The 23794-nt window shown below is 38.8% G+C and overlaps 1 protein-coding gene across 2 annotated transcripts in view; it reads right to left on the bottom strand.

The window, feature by feature from the left end:
• CENPP (centromere protein P) overlaps positions 1-23794 on the bottom strand; it is a 381210-nt gene that overhangs the window by 334423 nt on the left and 22993 nt on the right. For both annotated transcript variants that reach the window (XM_049896128.1, XM_049896129.1), the window contains one exon: positions 7709-7797. In XM_049896128.1, the coding sequence (XP_049752085.1) occupies positions 7709-7797 (89 nt within the window). The remainder of the gene's footprint in view (positions 1-7708; positions 7798-23794) is intronic.

The raw sequence follows: 23794 nt of genomic DNA, 5'->3' as shown, positions 1-23794 counted from the left end.
GCAGAAGAGGATGTGGAATGAGGGATATCATTATGATGTCAGATAGATCTTGGCTGAAGGCAGAGAATACCAGAAAGATGTTGTCTTACTTATCTAGTACTGCTGTAATAGAAATACCACAAGTGAATGGCTTTCACAAAGAGAAATTTATTCTCTCACAGTCTAGTAGGCTTAAAGTTCAAATTCAGGGTGTCAGCTCCAGCGGAAGGCTTTTTCTGTCATTTCTGGAGGAAGATCCTTGTCATCAATCTTCCCTTGGTCTAGGAGATTCTCTGCGTACGAACCTCAGGTTCAAAGGATGCACTCTGCTTCTGGCACTGCTTTCTTGGTGGTATGAGGTTCCCCCCGTCTCTCTGCTTGTTTCGCTCTTTTGTATCTCAAAGGAGACTGGCTTAAAACACAAACTAATCTTGTAGATTGAGTCCTGCATTATTAACATAACTGTCACTAATCCCACTTCATTGACATCACAGGGGTAGGATTTACAGCACACAAGAAAATCACATTAGATGACAAAATGGTGGACAATCACACAATACTAGGAATCATGGCCCTGTCCTCCAGGCTCTAGGCATTGGCTATACGCTCTGAATTCTGGGTGGAGACCCCGCAGCCATGGACATAGCCCTGCCTTCCAGGCCCACAGGGACATCAATCCCACTCATCTGGCTTTTGGTCGTCCCATTTTCCTGGTCCACATGAGTGGTGAACCAACATTCTCGGCATCTGGCAGCTCCGTTCTCCTGGCTCACTAATATGGCAGCCCCACCTCCTCAACTCTGGTCAGCGGCCTCATTTTCTTGTCCCACCTGAGTGGGAGCCCCGCTCTCTGGAACTAATTAGATTTAGAATCCAGCTGAGAAGTGGATAAACCAAATGAGATATAACCACACAATGGAAAATTTTGTAGCCATAAAAAGGAATAAGGTACTGCTACGTCATGGATGAACCTTGAAAACAATATGCAAAGTGAGAGAAGCTAGTAATAATAAAAAGCCACATAGTTTGACACAAGTGGTGCAATATCGAGAACAGGTAAATTTATAGAAACAGAGAGTAGAGTAGTAGTTGCTTAGGGCTGGGTTGGGGGTTCAGGGTACTAGAGGGTGTACAAGTTTTCTTTTTCAGGTCATGAAAATGTTCTAAAACTCACTACGTGACTATGCTAAAAACTATCAAATTGTACTCTTTAAATGAGTGAATCCTATGTTATGTGAATATACCTCAATAGAGTTGTTACCGAAAAAAAAAAAAAAGAAGGAAGGGAGAGAAGAAAGATTGGGGAGGGGAGGACAAGAGAGGACAGCAGCGGGGAGGGAGAGGGAGGGGAGGGAAAGGGAGGCACATCTGGTCTCTTGTGGGGAAGGAGAGTATGTGTTAGATTTAGCCTTTAATCCATTAGAATAAGCAGGTTACCCTGTCAGATGGCCAGATCAACATTAAGTCCATGAATTTTAATGGTGTGCGTGTGTGTGTGCGCGTGTGTGTGTGTGCGTGTGTGTGTGTGGTTTGTGGATTCTGTTCAGTCACAGGAAAGCTGATTCCCAAAATATTGTTTCCTGATCTCTCTCCTGCCTGTTACACTGCTAATCAGGTCTAGCCTTCCCAGTTGGTAAACAAGGGAAAGGATCTGAAAAACAACCTGGCTTCATGGTCCCTAAATGAACCTCAAGGAGCCCATTCCTCATTCTACCATGGCCCATTTAATTTAAGCATGAAGTTCTTATTCTTCTCCGCAGCTTAAGAGATCTTTAGGGAAGGGCTTTCATTAACTGTGTAAAAGTTATATATTGCTCATGAAACACCCTGTTTCAGTGTTTTCCTTCACTTTGTTTCAAAGTTAATCATATCAGACAGCTATGCTTTGAAGCCCTTTGTATGGCATTATATTATCCTTGAGTTTAAAATTTCCCCACTTTTTGACCTTCATTGGGCTTCAGGGAAAGAAATACGCAAGCACACTTAATCTGCCACTTTCCCCAGAATCTCCCACCTCTTTGGATTACTACTCTGCCTGGACTACTGAACGCTGATATGTGTTTATTCTCATGTTTTCAGGTCCTTATAAATAGTGTCAACAACACCAAAGAGTAAATCTCGGGAATACAGTTCTATGTCCCAAACACCTTTGACAACAAAAGCTGTGCAAACATAGGTAATCATTCAAACTCTCTGGGTATATATTTCCCTATAAAATAATAGGGCTTACCTAAATAATACATAAGATTACTTTTGATTCTAACATTCTATTAATATGATTTTATTACAATAATATTCTGTGAAGTGAGAGAAAGCTTTATTATTGCTTTTTCATTTTCTGACAGCTAAATGTCTCCCTCTAGTGGAAATTTTCTTTCTAAAAAAGGTTTTAGAACACAAAGTTGTGGCATCTTCACCATTTCTATTTTCTATAAGTCTCAACTATAAAAAATCTCTTAATATGGAAAATGGTAAAACCATTTTAGAGGGCAATTTGGTGCTATCAATAAGAATTCATATATACATTTCCTTTGACCTAGCAATTCTACTAGAATATATTCTAAAGGTATACTCACAAGAGAAGGCCTAGGATATGCTAGGATTTACCACTAAATTATAAGAAGAATAAAATAATTCCCATCACTCCATTAAATCAGAATTGTAAGCAACAACAACAAAAAAGATAAGATAGTAGTCCTTCGTTCCTTTCCTTTCCAAGCAAGGAAGTCTAGGAGTTTCATATATACCTAATTCTTAAAATCTTGCTGACTCAAGAGTTATCAGTGATTCCTTTCAACATCTTGCCTTCCAGTCTTGTCCATAAGAAGAATCACAGAATTTGAAAAGCTCAGAGAGAAAAACAGTGTTCTTACTACAGCCAGGGACAGCACACTCTTAACTGCAGCAAATTGCAAGTAAAATTCAGCAGCTCCAAAGCACCTAAATACTTTAAAATGTGAACAATGACAACTCATGCCTCTTCAGAGACTCAGCACTTCCTGTGTTCTATATCTCTCAAAGATTATCAACAGTTTTCTCCTTAGATTTTTTTATGCATTTCCTAAAGCATGTGTGACAGAAGCTGGTAGTAATTCCCAATATTTGTACTTCTCCTCTTTCTTGCCCCAATTTTTTACTGGTTACCTGGCAATGCACGATGCAGACTAAATTTCCCGACTTCCCCTGCACTAAGTTATGGCTAATAGAATATAATGTAAGAACTCAAGAAAGTGTACTTCAAAGGAAGAGGTGGGCTCCTTTTTCCCCATTTCCTAATGACTTTCCCCATTTCTCCTTCCCTGATGACTGAAATATTAATCATTGCACCATTACTTGAAAGCCACATGTGGATGAGAGAAGCAATACATCAGGCAGCGCCTGACGATCACAAAGCCACCAAACTAGCCTATGAAATTTTACCTTATAAGTTTAAGTATCAGAGGAATAAACTTCTAGTACTTTGCACCATCTTGTCTTTAAGTTTTCTGTCATTTGCAGCTCAACTAATTTTAATTCAGTCATCATGTGAGCTAGTGCAGTGCAATGGATCACTTTTATGTGGCCTCTCTAAACCCAAAAACCAAACCCAGTGCTGTTGAGTCAATTCCGACTCATAGCGACCCTATAGGACAGAGTAGAACTGCTCCATAGTTTCCAAGGAGCGCCTGGCAGATTTGAACTGCCGACCCTCATGGTTAGCAGCTGTAGCACTTAACCACTACGCCACCAGGGTTTCCGTGGCCTCTCTGGCCATAGTTTTCTAACTCCCACTCAAGTGATTGAGCAAGACTATGAGGATATGGTAATTGTGGCCCACCAAAGGGATTGGTCAGTTTTGCCATCCTGCTGGGCTTGAGGTAAGACATCTAGAGGCAGGAAGGGGAGGATAACACTGTCAACAAGGAAGAAGAGACAGCACATCCTCTGGACCTGGGATCCCTGCACTGAGAAGCTCAAAGAACTAAGAAGACTGAGAGAGAGCAAGCGAGCTGTAACACCAAAGGCAGAAAGAAGTGGCAGCAGAGACCTGGCAACAGGAGATGGAGTAGTAGGTTTCCTGGCCCAAGGACAGAAAAAGCTGAGTGCCTTAGGGCAAAGGCTGAGGGCCAGGGAGAGGCATGCCTGTGAGCATGGCTGGAAAGAAGCTGTCCTGATGGAAGAACTGTATCCTGAGTGTTCCTGAGCCCGAATTGTAACTGTTATTTCCCTAATAAACCCCACCATCATGAGTACTGTCTGCGAGTTCTGTGTAGCCATTGCAATGAATTATCGAAACCAGCAGAGAATCAGAGAGTACCATGGGAGGGACGGTCAGTGTCAGAGACGGTAAAGATGGCAGAAAGAGGAGGCATTTCTGATCTCCGCTTCATAGGAATCAGCCTTGGGCTGTTGATCTTGATTCTCTTTCTCCCTTGTGAAGCTAGAGGAGGTCAGATGCCTCCTCCACATCATTTTTACAGCTAATAATATAACTTTAGGTCTTACCAAATGGTCACAAAATATTCAATCATGCTTTGGGGAGAGGGGGATCATAATATTAGCTGAGCAAACCTTAATCAGGGCCAATGCCATCACTGCCTGACAGAGGGTAGGGAGCATGGGGAGGGCAACAGGGCTGGTGGGCACACAATGGTGGGGCAGCTGCTATTTGGTCTTTTTAGTTCTGTGCTGCCTCAGTGAAGCCCCCAGGCCCAGCAAGCTGAGCCTGTATGACCTGGAGCTGCCCAGTGTCTTAGGCTAGGTTCTCTAGAGAAGCAAAACCAGTGAAGCATCTACAGAGAGAGAGAGATTTATATCAAAGAAATGTTTCACGCAGTTTTAGAGGTTGGAAAGTTCCAAGTCCATGGGTCAGGTTGGAGGCTTCTCCTGACTCATGTAGCTGCAGGGACTGGTGAACCTAACATCAGCAGGTCAGACAATAGGCCTCTGGCTAACAAGCTGTGGAGGCTAACGAATCACAAGATAGACACATAAGCTGGCAAGCCTCTGGCTCAGAGACTGCTGAGGCTGACAAATCTCAAGATCAGGTAAGCTGCCAGCTCAAGTCCCATGAATTGGAGGCCAGACAAACAGGTGCCAGCTGTACAAGCCAGACCAAGCAAAAGGCCACGAGCCTTGCCAGAAAGTCCACATATATTGGATGCAGGCCACACCCCCAAGGGAACTCCTTTTCAACTGATTGGCTACTCACAGCAGATTCTATCATGGAGGTGATCACATCATATCAGATCTCATCATGTTGGTGATTACATCATTACACAGCTGCCAAACTACATCATAACTGCCAAACCACTGAGAATCATGGCTCGGCCAAGTTGACACACAACCTTAACGATCACACCCAGTACCAGCTCATATTAGAAATGCCACTGGACAGGTAGCAGCTATTCTTCAGAAGCACATCACAGTATCAAAAATGTCTTCTAAACCATGACCTAATCCTTAATCTGACTCAGGACAAGATTAAACTGCTGTTGAACATTTCTTTCACAGGCTAAAGGTAACTGAAGTATACAACTTAAATAACCTGAAGCTAAAATATTGTAATCGATTTCATCTCTCAAGCCATAGCTCTACTAATGAGCACAATGACCAATCTTTTTGGCATAATCCATCCCAGAATGTACAACTTCACTGAGCAGCTCTTTCACCTCAACTTTCTATAAACTTCCCAAGTATGAGGCTAATTTTTCTCATGGCCTAGCTTCTCTCCAGATAACCCAACCCATGGAGCTACTATGTCTATAGCAGACATAGTATGTCTATAGCAGAAAAGGCCTGCAGGACACCAAGGCTGCTACGAGCAGTTTCCGGGGCAATGTATACACTGAGAATGCAGATGTTCTTAGTGATGGTATTGGACCCTCAGGCTTAGGACACCACATGCCACAGGTTGTAGGTATTTAAGGATTCAGTGTATCACCACTCTGAGTTCAAAATCACATTAGCTACAAACAAAGAAAATGCAAATGGCCACACTATGCAATGTTTCACAAGTGAGGCAATATCCAGGAGCTCCTGAGGCACCCAAAGGCACAGGGTGACTCCTGAAACGACACCAATTCATTTGGCTCCATGTTCTGTTTTAGTTTTCAGCAGATGATCTTTGAACAATAATTTTGCCATGGTGACCCTGTATGGCCCCCCAGGCTGATGCCAACTCCTCCAGAGAGACTCATTATACGTGTCCCCCACACATGCCAAACTATGTGTTGTATCCTGTTCAATAGGCCTTGGCAATGCCACACTGTGAATTTCTTTGGTCACCTTGGTAATATTGAAGGGTGCAACTCTCAGGTGGGGTGTAAGCTGGGAACTTTGTCATCAAATGAAGAGCGTAGATATGTCTCTGCCCCCCTCAGCCTGCCAGGGTCAGTGGTAGCAGGTAGGAATAGGGACTGTAAAGAGAAGAAGCACAAACTCCAACTCCAGATACCTGGACCACATAGATGCTCTTGGCTACTCAGGGGTATGGCTGTCTAATACTTAAAGAGAAAGGATCCTGCCTCTCTGACATCGACTCCTGTCCCATACAGAAAGGGACAATTTGAGACTGTTTCCATGGCTGAGGACACAGGTGCCCAGGACAAGGACGAGGAACACTGCCTTTAGCTTCATATCTGCACATGAACCTTAACCTGCATGTGAGCAGGTGGCATGTCCCCATTCTGGCTGTTGGGCTGCATGTTACCATCCTATCTGCTTCATTTATTTTATGTGGAGGTTTCAGCAACAGCTGTCTTCTTCTCTCTGTTGTGTCTCAGCAGTGCAGCATTAACTTGCTAGCCGTGACGGCAAGCCACCATAAAGACAGATTCTCCAGTCTCAGTGCAGCCTGCAGACAGATGTGGCCCAGGTGACCTCAAGAGAGGCCTGAGCAAGAACCGCCCAGCTGAGCTGCTCCCAGACTCCTGACACACAGAAACTAAGTGAGATAATAAAGGATTTTTGTTCTAAACTGCTAAACTTTGGAAAAACTTGTGAAGCAGCAATATATAACTAACACAGCTGGCATTTCAGTTGACTCTCAAAAGTATCCAGGACTGTTGCCATGACATTGGAGGAACACTAGGAGCCCAGGACCGTCTTACTATCGGAGCTCCAATAAAGTATCTATGACCTTAGCAGCAACCCCACCATATTCAGTTGCTGGGGTATTGATACTTAAGAACTTTTTGGAATGGTACCCGTCTTAGTTTCTTAGTGTTGCTGTAACACAAACATCACAAGTGGGTGGCTTTAAAGAACAGAAATTTATTTTCTCACAGTTCTGGAGGCTAAAAGTCCAAATCAGAGTCTTGGCCATGTTGATTTCTTCTGTAAGCTTCTCTACTAATTCTTGGTGTTCATTTGCTTGTAGATGTCGTAGATCCTCACGTCATCTGTCTTCCCCTGTATGCATGTGTCTCTGTGTCTAATCTACTCTTTGTATAACTCAGAGGTGATCAGATTTAGAACCCACACTACTTGGCTATGATCTAATTAACATAACAAAGAAAACACCATTTCTAAATAGGATTACATCCACAAGTATAAGAACCAGGAATTCAACACATATCTTTGGGGGACACAATTTAACCCAAAACAGTACCACTTTCCATGAATGTACTCCAAGGGAGACCTGGCTCATGAACTTCTCAGCTATGCTGCTGCTGGAGGCTGGGGTATGGAAATTGCTTATTTCACAGCAGAAGAATCACTGTTATCACAACATATTCCTTTAATTTACCTGAGTTTCCAGAATCTGAAATTCAAGTTGAAATGTAACCATGTGGCAATCTCCTGATAATCTGTATCTCTGTAGAACTTTCTTTATATCTGTAAATAAGGAAATCAAATACTTTGGTTGTAAATAACAATTTTCTTCAAATATCTATTTAATTTTGTGTATTTATAATATATGTGGGTATATATGTGAGAATGTATGTTAGTATTTGCATTAAAAAAGTATGGGAGAAGGTGTACAAAATTCGATTACTTTCTCAAAGTAGAATGAAAGATAACTTGTACTTTCTAGTTCTCAGTTATACCAAGGTAACAAATAGAAATATACTAGTATAACTAAAAGACACGTTTAAATCATGTTAACTGTTAGATGTTTTGCATTTTTTCAATATTAAACATTTCTGGTTAAAGAAAGTAGATTCAATCCATGTGTTTGTTTACCTCTGCTGTCTCTCAAAACTCCACTAAAATGATAACGAAAGTATTTTTTTGATATAACATATATGCAGTTAAATACATAAAATGCCCTAATCTTAACTATAACCCACTGCCGGCAAGTTGATTCCAACTCATAGCAACTTTATAGGACAGAGTAAAACGAACTGCCCCAAAGGGTTTCCAAGGCTGCAAATCTTCAAGGAAGCAGACTGCCACATCTTTTTCCCATGGAGTGGTTGGTAGGTTTGAATCACTGAACTTTATTATACAGCTCAAAAAAATTTTTTACATGTATGTAACCATCACACAGATCAAGATACAGACTTTTGTAGTAGTCCATAAGGTTCTATCATGCACCTTTCTCAAGCTATTCCCTATCCCTAAGAGGTAACCATTATCTTGACTTTACTATCATCTAGTTTTGCTAATGAAGGTGTTTTTTAGAAAGGCACAAATCTACAAGGATAAAGAGAACAGGAATGATGAGAGCAACTTAATTTTGGAAGCTGGAAATAAAATGGATGAGCTAGATATCACAAAGACAAGTGGAACTGACCTGGCAAACCCAGGAAAATCAAAATCTAAACCAGCAATGGGGAAAGCCCAGAAGTAAGCCAATTGGTACAGCAGAATACCAGAGAGGCATTTTGAATCGGCAGCACCAAGTACCTCTACAGATGAGGCTCAAAATAGGAATATTGGTTAAACGTCTGTTTAAGAAAAAGTTTTTTAAAAAAAAAAAAAGAAAGAAAGAAAAGGGCAGTTAGAGTGGAACAAATTGACATCATTTACCTCTTGATGAAATACACTGAGAAAATCATAACATCGAATTTGTATCATTTTTCTGCTGAAAATGTATAACCTGAATCTCATCAGGAATAAACAAATTGAAGAACATTCTACGATGCAACTGGCCTTCACAGATGTCAGTGTCATAAAGACAAAGAAAGGCTGACCAGATTAAATGAGACTAAAAAGACATGACAACTAAATGCAATCAATGCCTGATCCTGGATAGAATCTGTAATTCAAAAAATAAATAGCTATAAAGGAGGCAACTGGTAAACCTTGATTATGGATTGTGCAAAATCTTATAAGAACATCTTCCTTGGTCTTGTTGCTGTGTCCCAAAACTGCTTTGCTTAGTTTCATCTGCCCCTGATCAAGAGGTTCTGTCCAGCTCACAGCTGGTGACAACCGGCCCTGACCAAGCTCCAGGGACACAAATTACACAAGCGTAATTCCTTTTTTTCTCCTTATTTTTGATTGGTTGTTTTTGAGATAATTCACATACCTCAAAATTTACCCCTTTAAAATGTGTACAATTCAGTTTTCAAAAGGTTTGCAACCAACAATGCTACCTAATTCCAGTACATTTTCATCATCCTCAAAAGAAATCCCGTATCTATTAGAAATCCCCACTGTCCCCTCTTCCCAGTCCCTGGCAACTACTAATCTACTTTCTGACTCTTTGGATTTGACTACTCTGGACATTTTATAAATGGATCCATATAATACAAGGCCTTTTATGTCTGACTTCTTTAACCTAGCATAATGTTCATCTATGTCATAGCATGTATTAGAACTTCACTCTTTTTTACACCTAATCTACAGTCACAAAAATTTACATCTGTGTTTTCTTCTAAGAGTTTTATAGTTTCAGCTACTACATTTAGGTCTTTGGTCCATTTTTGGTTAACTAGATGTTTTTAGAAAGGCACAATTCTACACGGATAAATAGAACAGGTACGATAAGAGCAATCTAATTTTGGAAGCTGGAAATGAAACTGAAATCAAATTTTTCTATATGGTGTGAGATAGGGGTGCAACTTCATTCTTTTGCATGTGGATATCAAGATGTCCCAGGATTATTTGCTAAAAAGACTATTTTTCCCCACAGAATAGTCTTGGCACCTGTGTTGGAAATCATTTATTTAGCAGAGTTGATTAATTTCCACATATTTGTAAAATTTTCAAATTTCCTTCTGCAACTGATTTCTAATTTCATTCCATTATATGACGTCAGCGCTTTTAAATTTACTGAGATTTGTTTTAAGTTTCTTGAGACTTGTATTTATATTTATAAATATGGCCTAACATATGGTTTTACCCTGAGAAATGTTCCATGTGCATTTGAGGAATATACATATTCTGCTGTTGTTGGGTGGAGTATTCTAAGCTATCTGTTAGGGCTACTTGGTTTATAGCATTCTTCAAGTCTTCAGGTCAATATCTGTTTTCTATATATAAACTTTCTTCCTTCTCTTTGAAGTCAGCTCCCTCACATCCTTCCCTGCTGTTCTCTCTCTCTCTCTTTTTTTTTTTTTTTTGACTCCCTTGAGAATCTTTAAAAATTAACTGATTAAAAAACAAAAACAAAAAGCCATTCAATTGTTACATGTACATTCTAGGAATATCTAAACCCACCACCATATATCTAGCCCAGATAAACACTCAGAAAGTTCTGAAAGTTTTTAAACCATGTTTCCTTTTGTAGACACTGAAAAAATATTTACATAATAGTTTTTTTTTACAATAGGTATGAGATAGAAAGGTGTTAGTTTCAAGTCTTCAAAAATTAGCTTACCATATATAACTTATATCACCATAATATTTTGGCTTGTATGAGACCAGAATTAAATTTCTTACAATTCAAACTTGCTAAATTTCCTTCATGTGTTTTAGGAGTTAAGTAAATTATCAATGTTTCTGTAATATCTTGAAAATTAATAATTATATGCATAAAATGAATACAGATGCAAAAATTCTCAACAAAATGCTGGCAAACCAATCCAAAAGCATATTAAAAGTATATACCATAATCAATTGGGATTTATCTTTGAAACACAAGGGTGGTTCAACATCAGAAAAGTCACTATAATATACCACATTAGAAGACCAAAGGAAAAGAAACACATGATCATCTCAATTGATGCAGAGAAGGTATTTGATAAATAGCCAACACCTTTTCATGATAAAACACTTAACAAACTAGGAATTAAAGGGAAATTAATCAGTCTGATAAAGGGCATTTTAGAAAAACCCACTGCTAACATCATACCCAATGGAGGAAAGACTGAGAACTTACCCCTTAAGATCAGGAACAAGATAATGACACATGCTATCACCACTGCTATTCAATATTGTACTAGAAGTACTAGCCAGAGCAATTAGGCAAGAAAAAGAAATAAAAAGTATTCAAATCAAGAACAAGGAAGTAAACCTATCCCGTCTTGTGGATGATATGATCCTATACGTGTTGTTATCGTGTGCCATCGAATCAATTTCAACTCATAGAGACTCTACAGAACAGAGTAGGACTGCCCCATAGGGTTTCCCAGGCTGTAATCTTTATGGGAGCAGATCACCAGGCCTTTTTTCCCACCAAGGGGTTGGCAGATTTGAACTGCCGACCTTTCAGTTAGCAGCCAAGTGCTTAAACATTGTGCCACCAGGGTTCCTTTGATTCTATACATAAAAGACCCCAAAGAATTCAAAAGAAAGCTACTAGAACTAATAAATAAACCTAGAACATCTCACATCATATGCAAAAACTAATTCAAAACATATCAAGGACTCAAATGTAAGAATTAAAACCATAAAATTTACATTGAACTTCTGTTAGGTGATGGTATAATTTGTGAGTAGATAAGGGTGATGGCTGAACAACATGATAAACATAATTAATATCATTAAACTGTACAAATAGGAAGATTGTTGAAAAGTCGAATACTTTATTACATACATATTTACCACAATAAAAAACAAACAAAAAACCCCACAAAACTCTTCAGAAGAAAACAGGTGTAATGCTTTGGGGCCCAGTTTTAAACAATGAGTTTTATATATGACACCAAAAACACCAATAACAAAAGACAAAATAGGCAAACTGGACTTTATCAAAATAAAAAAACCTTGTTCATCAAAGGACTTTATCAACAAAGTGAAGAGACAACCTATAGATTACAAACAGATTTGATGGAATCATATATCTGGGTTTAATATTCAGAATATATAAAAAATTCCTACAACTTAACAACAAAAAGACAAACAACCCAATCAAAAAATGGACAACGGACTTGAACAGACATTTCACCAAAGAAGAAACACAAGTGAATAATAAACACTCCAAACCAAGTCAATTCCAACTCACAGCGACCCTACAGGACAAAGTAGAACTGCCCCATAGGGTTTCCAAGGAGCAGCTGGTGTATTCAAACTGCCAACCTTTTGGTTAGCAGCCCAAACTCTTAATCACTGCATCACCAGGATTCCCATTAGTCATTAAAAAAAAAAAAAAAAAACACCAAACCTGTTCCCATCGAGTCAATTCCGACTCATAGCAACCCTATAGGACATAGTAGAACTGCCCCTATGTTTCCAAGGAGTGACTGGTGGATTCAAACTGCTGACCTCTTGGTTAGTAGCCATAACTCGCCGGAGCTCTTAATCACTGCACCACCAAATTAGTCACTACCAAAACCATTGCCGCTGAGTTGATTCCAACTCATAGTGATCCTATAGGACAGGGTAGAACTGCCCCATTGAGGTTTCAAGGAGCGCCTGGTGGATTTGAACTGCCAACCTTTTCGTTGGCAGCTATAGCTCTTAACCACTATGCTGCCAGGGTTTCCAAATCAGTCATTAATCAAAAACCAAACCCACTGCCGTTGAGTAGATTCCGACTCATAGCGACCCTATAGGACAGAGTAGAACTGCCCCTTGGAGTTTACAAGGAGCACCTGGTGGATTCAAACTGCCAACCTTTTGGTTAGCAGCCATAGCACTTAATCACTATGCTACCAGGGTTTCCAAATTAGTCATTAGGAGAACACAAATCAAAACTACAATAAGATATCACTTCACAGCCACTAAGATGGCTACAACTGAAAAAAAAAAACTGAAAACAACAGGTTTTGGCAAAGATGTGGAAAAACATAGATATACAGATAAACAAAATATATGGGTGAATAAATGAGTGGTGTCCAAATTGGGAGGAAGGAAGAATATGTCTTTTTGTAGATGACATAATCCTATACAAAGAAAATCCCAAAGAATCCACAAGAAAGCTATTAGAACTAAATAAATGAATTCAGCAAGTGGGAGAATACAAGACCAAACAAACATCTGTCAGGTTCTCTATATCAGCAATGAGCAAGCTGAAAAGGAAACTAAAGAAACATTACCATTTATAATACCATCTAAAAGAATAAAGTACCTAAGAAAAAATATAGCCAGGAAGGTGAACAACTTGTACACAGAAAACTACAAATGGAAGGACATTCCATGTTCATGGTTTGGAAGGTTTAATACAGTTATAATGTCAATACTACCCAAAGCAATCTATAAATTCAATGAAATCCCTATCAAAATTCCAACAGCCTTCTTTGCAGAAACAGAAGAGCCAATCCTCAACTTTATACAGAAAGGGAAGAAACTCTGAATGGCTAAAGCAATCTTGAAGAAGAAAGGAAAAGTAGGAAGACTCACACTTCCTGATTTCAAAACATACCATGCCTACTCCTCACTACCTCTTTATCCAACATTTCACATTTATGACAACAGTAAAAATTCTACTGTCTTAGTTATCCAGTGCTCCTATAACAGAAATATCACAAGTAGGTGGCTTCAACAAACAGAAGTTTATTTCTCACAGTTTAGGAGGTTAGGAGTCTGAATTCAGGATGCCAGCTCCAGGGGAAGGCTTTCTCTGTCAGCTCTGGGGGAAGGCCCTTGTCATCAATCTTTCCCTGGCCTAGGACCTTCTCAGTGCAGGGACTCTGAATCCAAAGGATGCACTCCATTCCTGACTCTTCTTGCTTAGTGGTAATGACGTCCCTCTCCTCTCTGCTTGATTCTCTCTTCTAAATGTCCAGAAAGATTGACTCAAAATACAACCTAATCCTATAGATTGTGTCCTGCCTCACTAACATCATAGAGATTAGGATTTACAACACATAGGATAATACCATCAGATCACGAAATAGAGGACAACCACATGATACTAGGAATCATGGCCTAGCCAAGTTGATACACATTTTGGGGGGACACAGTTCAATTCACAACATCTATTATCTGACTATCTTGCACATTGACGATGTACATCCGGCAGGAACGCCGAGGTGTGAGGCGAGCATAATGCTAGCTGTGATGGTTAAAGTTATGTACCAACTTGGCTAGGGCCTGATTCCTAGTGGTTTGGCAGTTACATAATGATGTAGTTATTCTCCATTTTGTGATCTGATGCAGTCATCCTCCATTTTCATATAACACTGATTTTCTCATAACATCCTGGTCTTTGGAACCTAACCATGTCAATGAGGGAGGAGTGGGTATATAAAACTATAGTAATTAAAACAGCCTAGTACAGGTATAATAACAGACAAATCAAACAAATGAAATAAATTGAAAGTCCAGGAATAAATCCATACATCTCTGTCTCTACAAGAGGAAGATGTGGCAGTCTGCTCCCATAAAGATTACAGCCTTAAAAGCCATATGGGGCAGTACTACTCTGTCCTACAGGGTTGCTATGAGTCAGAATCAACTCGATGGTAATGAGTTTGGGTTTTTTTTGGTATGGACAACTTATTTTCGACAACAGTACTAAGTCCATTCCACGAGGAAGGAAGAGTCTCTTCAATAAATGGTGTTGGGAAAACAGGATTTCCACATGAGAGAATGAATCAGGATCCATGCTTCACACCATAAACAAAAACCAATTCAAAATGGACCAAGGGCCTAAATGTGAAAACTAAAACCATAAAATTCTTAGAAGAAAATGTAGTGGTGAGATTGTGGTACTGGTTTTTTTAATGATGGGTTATTAGGTATGACAACAAAATCGCAAGCGAAAGACAAAGCAGATAAATGGGATTTCAAAAAATCAGATATTATTGTTCATCAAAAGAATTTTGTCAACAAAGTGAAGAGACAATTTACAGGTTGGGAGAAAATTTTCAGAAACTACATATCTGACAAAGGTCTAATATCCAAAATAAACATGAAAAAAATTTCTACAACTTAACAGTAAGAAGTCAAACAACCCAGTCAAAAAATTGGGCAGAGCACCTGAACAGACATTTCACCAAACAGGATATTAAAATGGTCAACGAGCACATGAAAAGATGCTCAGCATCATTAGCCATTAAACCCTGTTGCCACTGAGTCAATTCAGACACACAGTGACCCTATAGGACAGTGTAGAGCTGCCCCATGGTGTTTCTAAAGCTGTAATCTTTACGGAAGCAGACTGCCACATTTTTCTCCTGTGGAGCAACTGGTGGGTTCTTCTTTTGGTTAACAGCCTAGCTTTAACCACTGTGCCACCAGGGCTCCTCAACTAGCCATTAGGGACATGTAGATCAAAACCACAATGACCCTAATTCATTCTATGAAGCAAATGTAACCTTGATACACAAAACAGGCAAAGACACTACAAGCAAACTACAGGCCAATATCTCTTATAAACATACATGCAAAAATGCTCAATAAAATACTGGCAAACAGAATCTAAAAGCATATTAAAAGAGTCATACACCATGACCAAGTGGGATTCATTCCAAGAATGCAGGGATGCTTCAACATTAGAAAATCAATCAATGAAATACATCACATCAATAGGACAAAGGAAAAGAACCACATGATCATTTCTATAGATGCAGAAAAAACATTTGATAAAATCCAACACCATTTCTTGATGAAAACCCTTAAGAAGACTGGAACAGAAGGAAAAATTCTCAATATGATTCAGGGCATATATAGTAAGGCAACAGCCAACACTATATTTAATGGAGAAAAGACTGAGAGCTTTCTCCTTGAAATCAAAAACAAGACAAGGGTGCCCGCTCTCTCACCACTTCTATTCAATACTATATTAGAAGTCCTAGCCAGAGCAATAAAACAAGAAAAAAAAAGGTATCCAGATTGGAAAATAACTAAAAATGTCTCTATTAGCGGATATGATTCTATATAAAGAAAATCTCAAAGAGTAAACAAGAAAATTTCTAGGGCTAATAGAGCCACTTGGCAAAGTTGCAAGGTACAAGGTCAACAAACAAAAATAGGTTGGGTTTCTATACACCAGCAATGAAAAATCTAAAAGGGAAATAATTCTATTTACAATACTATCTAGGAGAAAAATTAACTAGGAATAAAACTAACCAGAGGTATGAAGGACTTCTACAATGAAAAGTATAAAACAGTGCTGAAAGAGATTAAAGGAGGCTTAAATAAATGGAAAGATGTTCAATGTTATGCACTGGAAAACTTAACACTGTTAAGATGCCAATACTACGTAAAGCAATCTACAGATTCATTGCAATCTCAAATAAAACTCCAATAGGCTTCTTTACAGAAATAGAAAAACCAGTCTACAACTTTATATGGAATGGCAAGAGCCCCCAAATAACTAAAGCAATGACGAAAGAGAAGAACAAAGTAGGAGCACTTAAAACATACTATAGGGTCACTATGAGTCAGAATCGACTTGACAGCAATGGGTATACAGCTATAGAAGTCAAAACAACCTGGTACTAGTATAACAACAGACACATAGACCAATGGAATAGAGCTGAGAGCCCAGAAATAAACCCAGATATCTGCAGTCAACTGATTTTAGACAAGGGTGCTAAGTCCATTTGATGGGGAAAGAAGAGTCTCTTCAAAAAATGATGCTGGGAAAATTGCAGTTCCACATGTAAAAAAAGAAACAGAACCAATATCTCACACCCTACACAAAAACAAATTCAAAATGGATTAAGGACCTAACTGTACAAACCAAAACCATAAAATTCTTGGAAGAAAAAGTAGGGGCAATGCTGTCAGGTCTATCTTTTGATGGCTGATCATCTAACATAATACCAAAAGCACAAACAGCAAAGAATAAATAAATGGGACCTTATAAAAATTAAAAATTTTTGTTCATACAAAGACTTTACAAAAAAAGTGAAAAGCTACCAAGTGGGAGAATATCTTTGGAAACTATATATTTTACAAGAATTTAATAATCAAAACATATATAAAATTTTGACAACAAGATGAAAAAATAACCCAATCATAAAATGGACAAAGGACTTGAATAGACATTTCACCAAAGAGGACACTGGCATGGCCAAACACATGAAATGACACACAGCATCATTAGCCATCAGGGAGATGCAAATCAAAACCAAAATGAGATACCATTTTTCAACTAGGATGGCTAAGATAAAAAAATAATAACAATAAAGATTTAAAAAAATTGGAACCCTTAACCAACAACTCAGAAAAGGAGGGTGAGAACAGTTGGTTGTACAACTCGAAGAATGTAATCAACGTCACTAAATGGTACATGTAGAAACTGTTGAATTGGTGTACATTTTGCTGTGTATATTCTCAACATCAACAAAATAAACAAAATTCACCCCTATTAGAATGGCATTGATTTAAAACAGAAAAACAATAATCATTAGAGAGGTTGTGGAGAAACTGGAACCCTCATCATTGCTGGCGGGAGTGTAAAATGGTGCAGCTGCTGCGGAGAACAATTTGGCAGTTCCTCAAAAATTTGAACTTAGAGTTACCATATGATCCAGCAACCTCAACCCTAGGTATATATTCAGAAGAAGGAAACCAGGAGAAAAAAAAAAAGAGAAACCTATACACCAATGTTCTTATGGCACTTTTCATAAAGCCAGAAGGTAAAAACAACGGAAATATCAACAACAGATGACTAGCTAAGCAAACTGATGTGTGTGTATGTGTATATATACATATATATATATAATGGAATATTACTCAGCCATAGAGAGAAATGAAGTCCTGACATACACCACGACATGGATGAACCTATTAAACATTATGCTGAGCAAAATAAGTCAATCACAAAAGAATATGTGCTGTATGATTTCGCTTACATGCAATCAGCAAATACATAAAAACCAAAAATGATTAGTGGCTACCAGGAGTAGGAGGAGAGGGAAAGGGCAAGATTTTGCCTAGGGGGCACTGAATTTATGTTAATTGTGGTAGATTTGAAACAGGGAAGAGATCAGGCTGGCTGAATTAAATAAGGGCTATATTTGAAGGCCCTGTGTGCTTGACCAGCTAAAATTAAATATAAACCTAAGTACTGACCACCACATAATCTTTACTGCTGGTACCCAAGAACTACTTGTGATTAACAAACTAGGTGCTTAGACAAGATAAGGGGCTACATTTCAAAGCCCTGTGTGCTTGACCAGCTATAAATTACTGATAATCCTCCTGAGTGGTTTTTCAAGGCCTCACCAGGTACACAGCATGAGCAGTAAAGATCGATGTGGCCTATGAATGACCTTCCACATGAGATAAACATGAACAGGGACCCCTAGCCGGGTCTCAAACCAAGATCCAGAGGCATCACGCATGCACAACATCTCAAAACAAGTCCTTTTCGACATCCTGGCAGCTTTGTGACAGATTCCATCTTAGTTCCAGCAACCTCTGTGAGGAAGTCCATCTTGAATACTAACTGCACATGTATTTGATTTTCATAATCCCTCCCCTTCTCCTGGAAATCTCCACCCATCTAATGAATAAAGCTAATACCTTTTTCCTTCCTAAAAACTTTCATTACCCCTAGGGAATCCTTTGTCCAGTAAGAGACTGGAGGCTAGCGTAGGTGGAAACCCCTCTCCCTTGCAAGCCTTTTACTTTCTTACTGTCCCTAATAAACCTTTGTTCATGTGGAGCCTCTGAGCCTCTCCTGGTCATTCTTGGTCAGAAGAAGGTAAAGAACCTAGGCAGGGCTTAGTCCCGAGCTGAGAAGTCTTGCCCAGTAACAGATTCACAAACTCTTTTTCCTTTTTTGTTCATGAAAAGTGTAATTACATGGTTGTCAGAGGCCCACCGCTTGTTTCAGACTTTTTTAGATCCAGTAGCCAAGTAACATCCACCTTTCTAAGAGCTATAGCAGTAATAGCAAAATGTGTGAAAAGGTCAGTTGACCAAGTCCACTAAATTTATTGGCTCCCCATGCTGTCCATTCTGTTAACAGAAAACCCTCAGGACTTTTCAGCAAGCGCCTTATCTATGCTTTGCATTCGCATAACACTATCCGTTACTGCAGCACTCTAAACCTCCTCTTCCTTCCCTCATCCCAAGAAGTTAAAGTCCATTATTGCTTACCTCCTGCAGAATTGAGGCCCTGGTGGCACAGTGGTTAAGCATTTGGCTGCTAACCAAGAAGTTAGCAGTTCAAATCTACCAGCCACTCCTTAGAAATCCTATGGGGCAGTTCTACTCTGTCCTATAGGGTCACTGTGAGTCAGAATTGACTGGATAGCAACAGGTTTGGTTTTTTTTATTTGGTTAGGGAATTATCCAACCTGCACAGTCCTTCTAGAGAATCACCTGGATGTCAACTAGCAAACGGGCTATGTTCTCACAGACTTTTGCCACCCAGGCTACATTTGGCAATACACATTTTTGGTTTTCACAACTCAGATGGGGGTGGGGGCAATACTAGTACCATAAGGATGATGCTAAACGTTCTACAATGCACAGGAAAGCCTCTCTCTCACAAAAGGAATTATCAATAGTCCTGAAGTTGAGAAACATTGAACTAAGGAAATAGCATAGTAAAAGTGGAGTTCAGCAAAAATGCTTCATGATATTATGCATAAGAGCAGAAAAAAAATTGGCCACAATATTGAAGGTAATTTTAACAATATTGTCAAAGATGCTTCCAATGCACTTCCTAGCTGCCAATGACACAATCCTGGCAAGACTACGCAGGCAACACATGGATAGGAAGTAAACCCTTAAAGCTCCTGAATACCTCCAAATGCGCTAAGGGAGTAAGTTCTGTTTATTGTTGCTTATTTTTAGGATAGACTGAAGCACTGCCTTGGTGGAGAAATATGGTTGCAATGATAAAAATAATAACTGTTTGATTTGTATTCCTGGTGTAACTAATCCTGTGCAGAAAAAAGTTAACATAGCCAACCTGACATTGCTGTCCTTAGAAAGACCTGCTTACAAGGCTGGCCCTTGGCTGGTGCCTGGGTACTCAGATTTCAGGAGAGTTTTCACCATTCCTAGAACTGATAAGAGTGGCTCAGTGTGCTTAAACTGTCTGTATAAACAATACGGTTTATGCTGAACACCTGCTTTCCTTCTGGGAATCTGAAATTTTGCTACAAGCTAGGCAAAGGTTACTTTTGTGATTGGCCCCCCCAAAAAACTGTGTATGCTGAGTCTCTGATGAGCTTCCCTGTAGACAACATTACAGATATGTAGTCACAACTCATTGCTGGACAAATGAAGTGCACCCTATGTGACTTCACAGGCACATGCTTAGAAGCTTGTACCTGGCTTCCTCTGAACTTCACCCCATGTGCCTTTTCCTTTGCTGATTTTGTTTTTTATCCTTTCACAGTAATAACCACGAGTACAATTATATACTGACTCTTGTGAGTTCTACCAAATGATCAAACCTGGGGGTGCTCTTGAGAACCCTCAATATAAATCTCACCTTATCTCTCTAGTAACAAGGATACACATTTCATTGTTACCATAATTACAGAACTTTAAAGAGCTTTACCTTGCACTAACAAACTCTGCTGTCCTTATGCACAATCTTTAGGAAAAACAAAGAAAGCTAATGGAATTCAGAGACTATAATTACAAAACTGAAAACCCTTGTAGTTGCAATGCCACAAGTATTGCCATTAACCTTGATGGTAATAAGAGCAATGGCATCTAAGATTCACAAGTTATCTCTAAGTTACTTAAAGATTGCCTCGTGCATTTGAGGATTACTCCCAATTCTAGATTGTACCCTATTAAAAGCTAATACAACTGCAGGGAACTTATACAATATCCCCATCTTTATTACTGTGGAAAACAGTAGCAAAATTCCAAGATGTTGATCTTTCTATTCATGAATCTCAGCTAAAATAACACACATCACTTTCTCCAAACTACGGGGCATCCATTCCATTGGGATACCTCAAACATAAGACTTTTAGCAATTCTCCAGAAGCTGCTGACTATACAAGTGGACACACAAGACGATGTAAAAAATTAGTTTTCAGATTCTTTAGCATTCAACTAATACCCTGCATATTCTGTCATCCTCTATTAAAAAAAAGATTTCTCATTATGATCATCCTCATATTCCTTCTGTTAATTTTAAACCCCTCCAGTCTTCTGATGTTTAAGAAAAGCAATACTCTCTTGGTCTTTTTTTTTTTAGACCAGGGGTAGACAAACTTCTTCTGTAGAGTGCCAGACAGTCCAAGTTTTAAGCTTTGAGAATCACATGTTCATCTGCCACATATTCTTGTTCTTTAAAAAATTATTTTTAAATGTAAAGATCACAAAGACAACCTAAATAAATGGAGAGACATCCCATGTTTATGGATTGGAAGACTGAATATTAAGATGACAATACTATCCAATGACAATACTATACAGATTCAATGCAATCGCTAACAAAACCCCAACAGTATATTTTGGAGAAACATAAAAACCCACAATAAAGTCATGTGGGATTTCAAGAGATCTAGAATAGCCAATAAAATCTTGAAAAAGAAAAAAGAAAGAGGACTCACACTTCCTGATTTCAAATCTTCCTACAAAGCTAGAGTAACAGAAATAGTGTAGAACAGGCATAAGGAGAGCCATATAGACCAAAAGAACAGAACTGAGAGTTCAAAAATAAACTCTCACAGCTATGGTCAATTGATTTTTCACAAGAGTGCCATGACCACTTGGTATGGAAAAAACAGTCTTTTCCACAAATGCTGCTGGGAAAATTAGATAGCCACTTGCAAAAGAATGAAGTTGGACCTTGCTGTTGTTGTTGTTAGGTACTGTTGAGTCAGTTCCAACTCATAGCAACACTGTACAACAGAATGAAACTTGGACCTTACATTACCCCATATACAAAAATTAACACAAAATGGATCAAAGACCTAAATCTAAGAGCAAAACTATAAAACTCTAAAAAGAAAACACAGGGCAAATCTGAACGCCCTTGGATTTGGCAACGGGTTTTTATATATGATACCTAAAGCACAAGCACCAACAACAAAAATAGATATTACATCTCATCAAAATTAAAAAATTTTGTGCATCAAAGGACATTATTAAGACAGTGAAAAGACAACACACAGAATGTGTGAAAATATTTGCAAATCATATATCTGATAAGGGTTTAATATATAAACAGCTCCTTACAACTCAAGGACAAAAATGTAAATAATCCAACTTAAAAATGGGCAAAGGATCTGAAGAGACTTTACTGTAAAGACATGTAAATAGTAAGACATGCATGAAAAGACGATCAACATCATTAGTTATTAACCAAACCCACTGCCATCGGGTCAGTTCTAACTCATAGCGACCCCGTAGAGTTTCCAAGGCTATAAATGTTTACTCAAGCAGCCTGCCACATCTTTCTCCTGTGGAGTGGCAGGTGGGTTCAAACTGCCAACTTTCTGGTTAGCAGCTGAGCACTTTAAACACTGCACCACCAGGGCACCTTCATTATTCATTAGGGAAGTACAAATCAAAACAATGAGATACCATTTCACACCTACCAGAATGGCAACAATTAATTAAAAAAATAATAACAACAAATGTTGGTAAAGATGTAGAGAATTTGGAACCCTCTTCCAAAGCTGGTGGGAATGTAAAATGGTGTGGCATCTGTCAAAAATGGTTTGGGGGGGGACATCCATCCGCAAAAAAATGAAACAAGACCCATACCTCACACCATCCACAAAAACTAACTCAAAATGGATCAAAGACCTAAACATAAAATCTCAAACGATAAAGACCATGGAAGAAAAAAATAGGGACAACACTAGGAGCACTAATACACGGCATAAACAGTATACAAAACATTACTAACAATGCACAAATACCAGAAAAGAAACTAGATAACTGGGAGCTCCTAAAAACCTATGCTCATCCAAAGACTTAACCAAGAGAGTAAAAACATTACCTACAGACAGGGGAGAATTTTTTAGCTATGACATTTCCAGTCAGCATCTGATGTCTAAAATCTACATGATACTGCAAAAACTCAACAACAAAATGACAAATAACCCAATTAAAAAATGGGCAAAGGACATGAACAGACACTTCACCAAAGAAGACATTCAGGTGGGTAACAGACACATGAGGAAATGTTCATGATCATTAGCCATTAGAGAAATGCAAATCAAAACAATGAGATACCATCTCACTCCAACAATGGTGATTAATCCAAAAAACACAAAATAATAAATGTTGGAGATGTTGTGGAGAGACTAGAACACTTACACACTGATGGTGGGAATGTAAAATGGTACAACCACTTTGGAAATCAATTTGGTGCTTCCTTAAAAAGCTAGAAATAGAACTACCATACCATCCAGCAATCCCACTCCTTGGAATATATCCTAGAGAAATAAGAGCCTTTACATGAACAGATATATGCACACCCATGTTCACTGCAGCACTGTTTACAATAGCAAAAGGATGGAAGCAACCACGGTGTCCATCAACGGATGAATGGATAAACTATGGTATATTCACATAATGCAATATTACGTATCAATAAAGAACACTGGTGGTGTAGTGGTTAAGTGCTACTGCTGCTAACCAAAGGGTTAGCAGTTCGAATCCATCAGGCGCTCCT

Source organism: Elephas maximus, chromosome 9 (assembly GCF_024166365.1).
Source record: "Elephas maximus indicus isolate mEleMax1 chromosome 9, mEleMax1 primary haplotype, whole genome shotgun sequence".
Classification (NCBI taxonomy): domain Eukaryota; kingdom Metazoa; phylum Chordata; class Mammalia; order Proboscidea; family Elephantidae; genus Elephas; species Elephas maximus.
The sequence above is the reverse complement of the archived record's forward strand: the minus strand, read 5'-3'. Positions and strand labels throughout refer to the sequence as shown.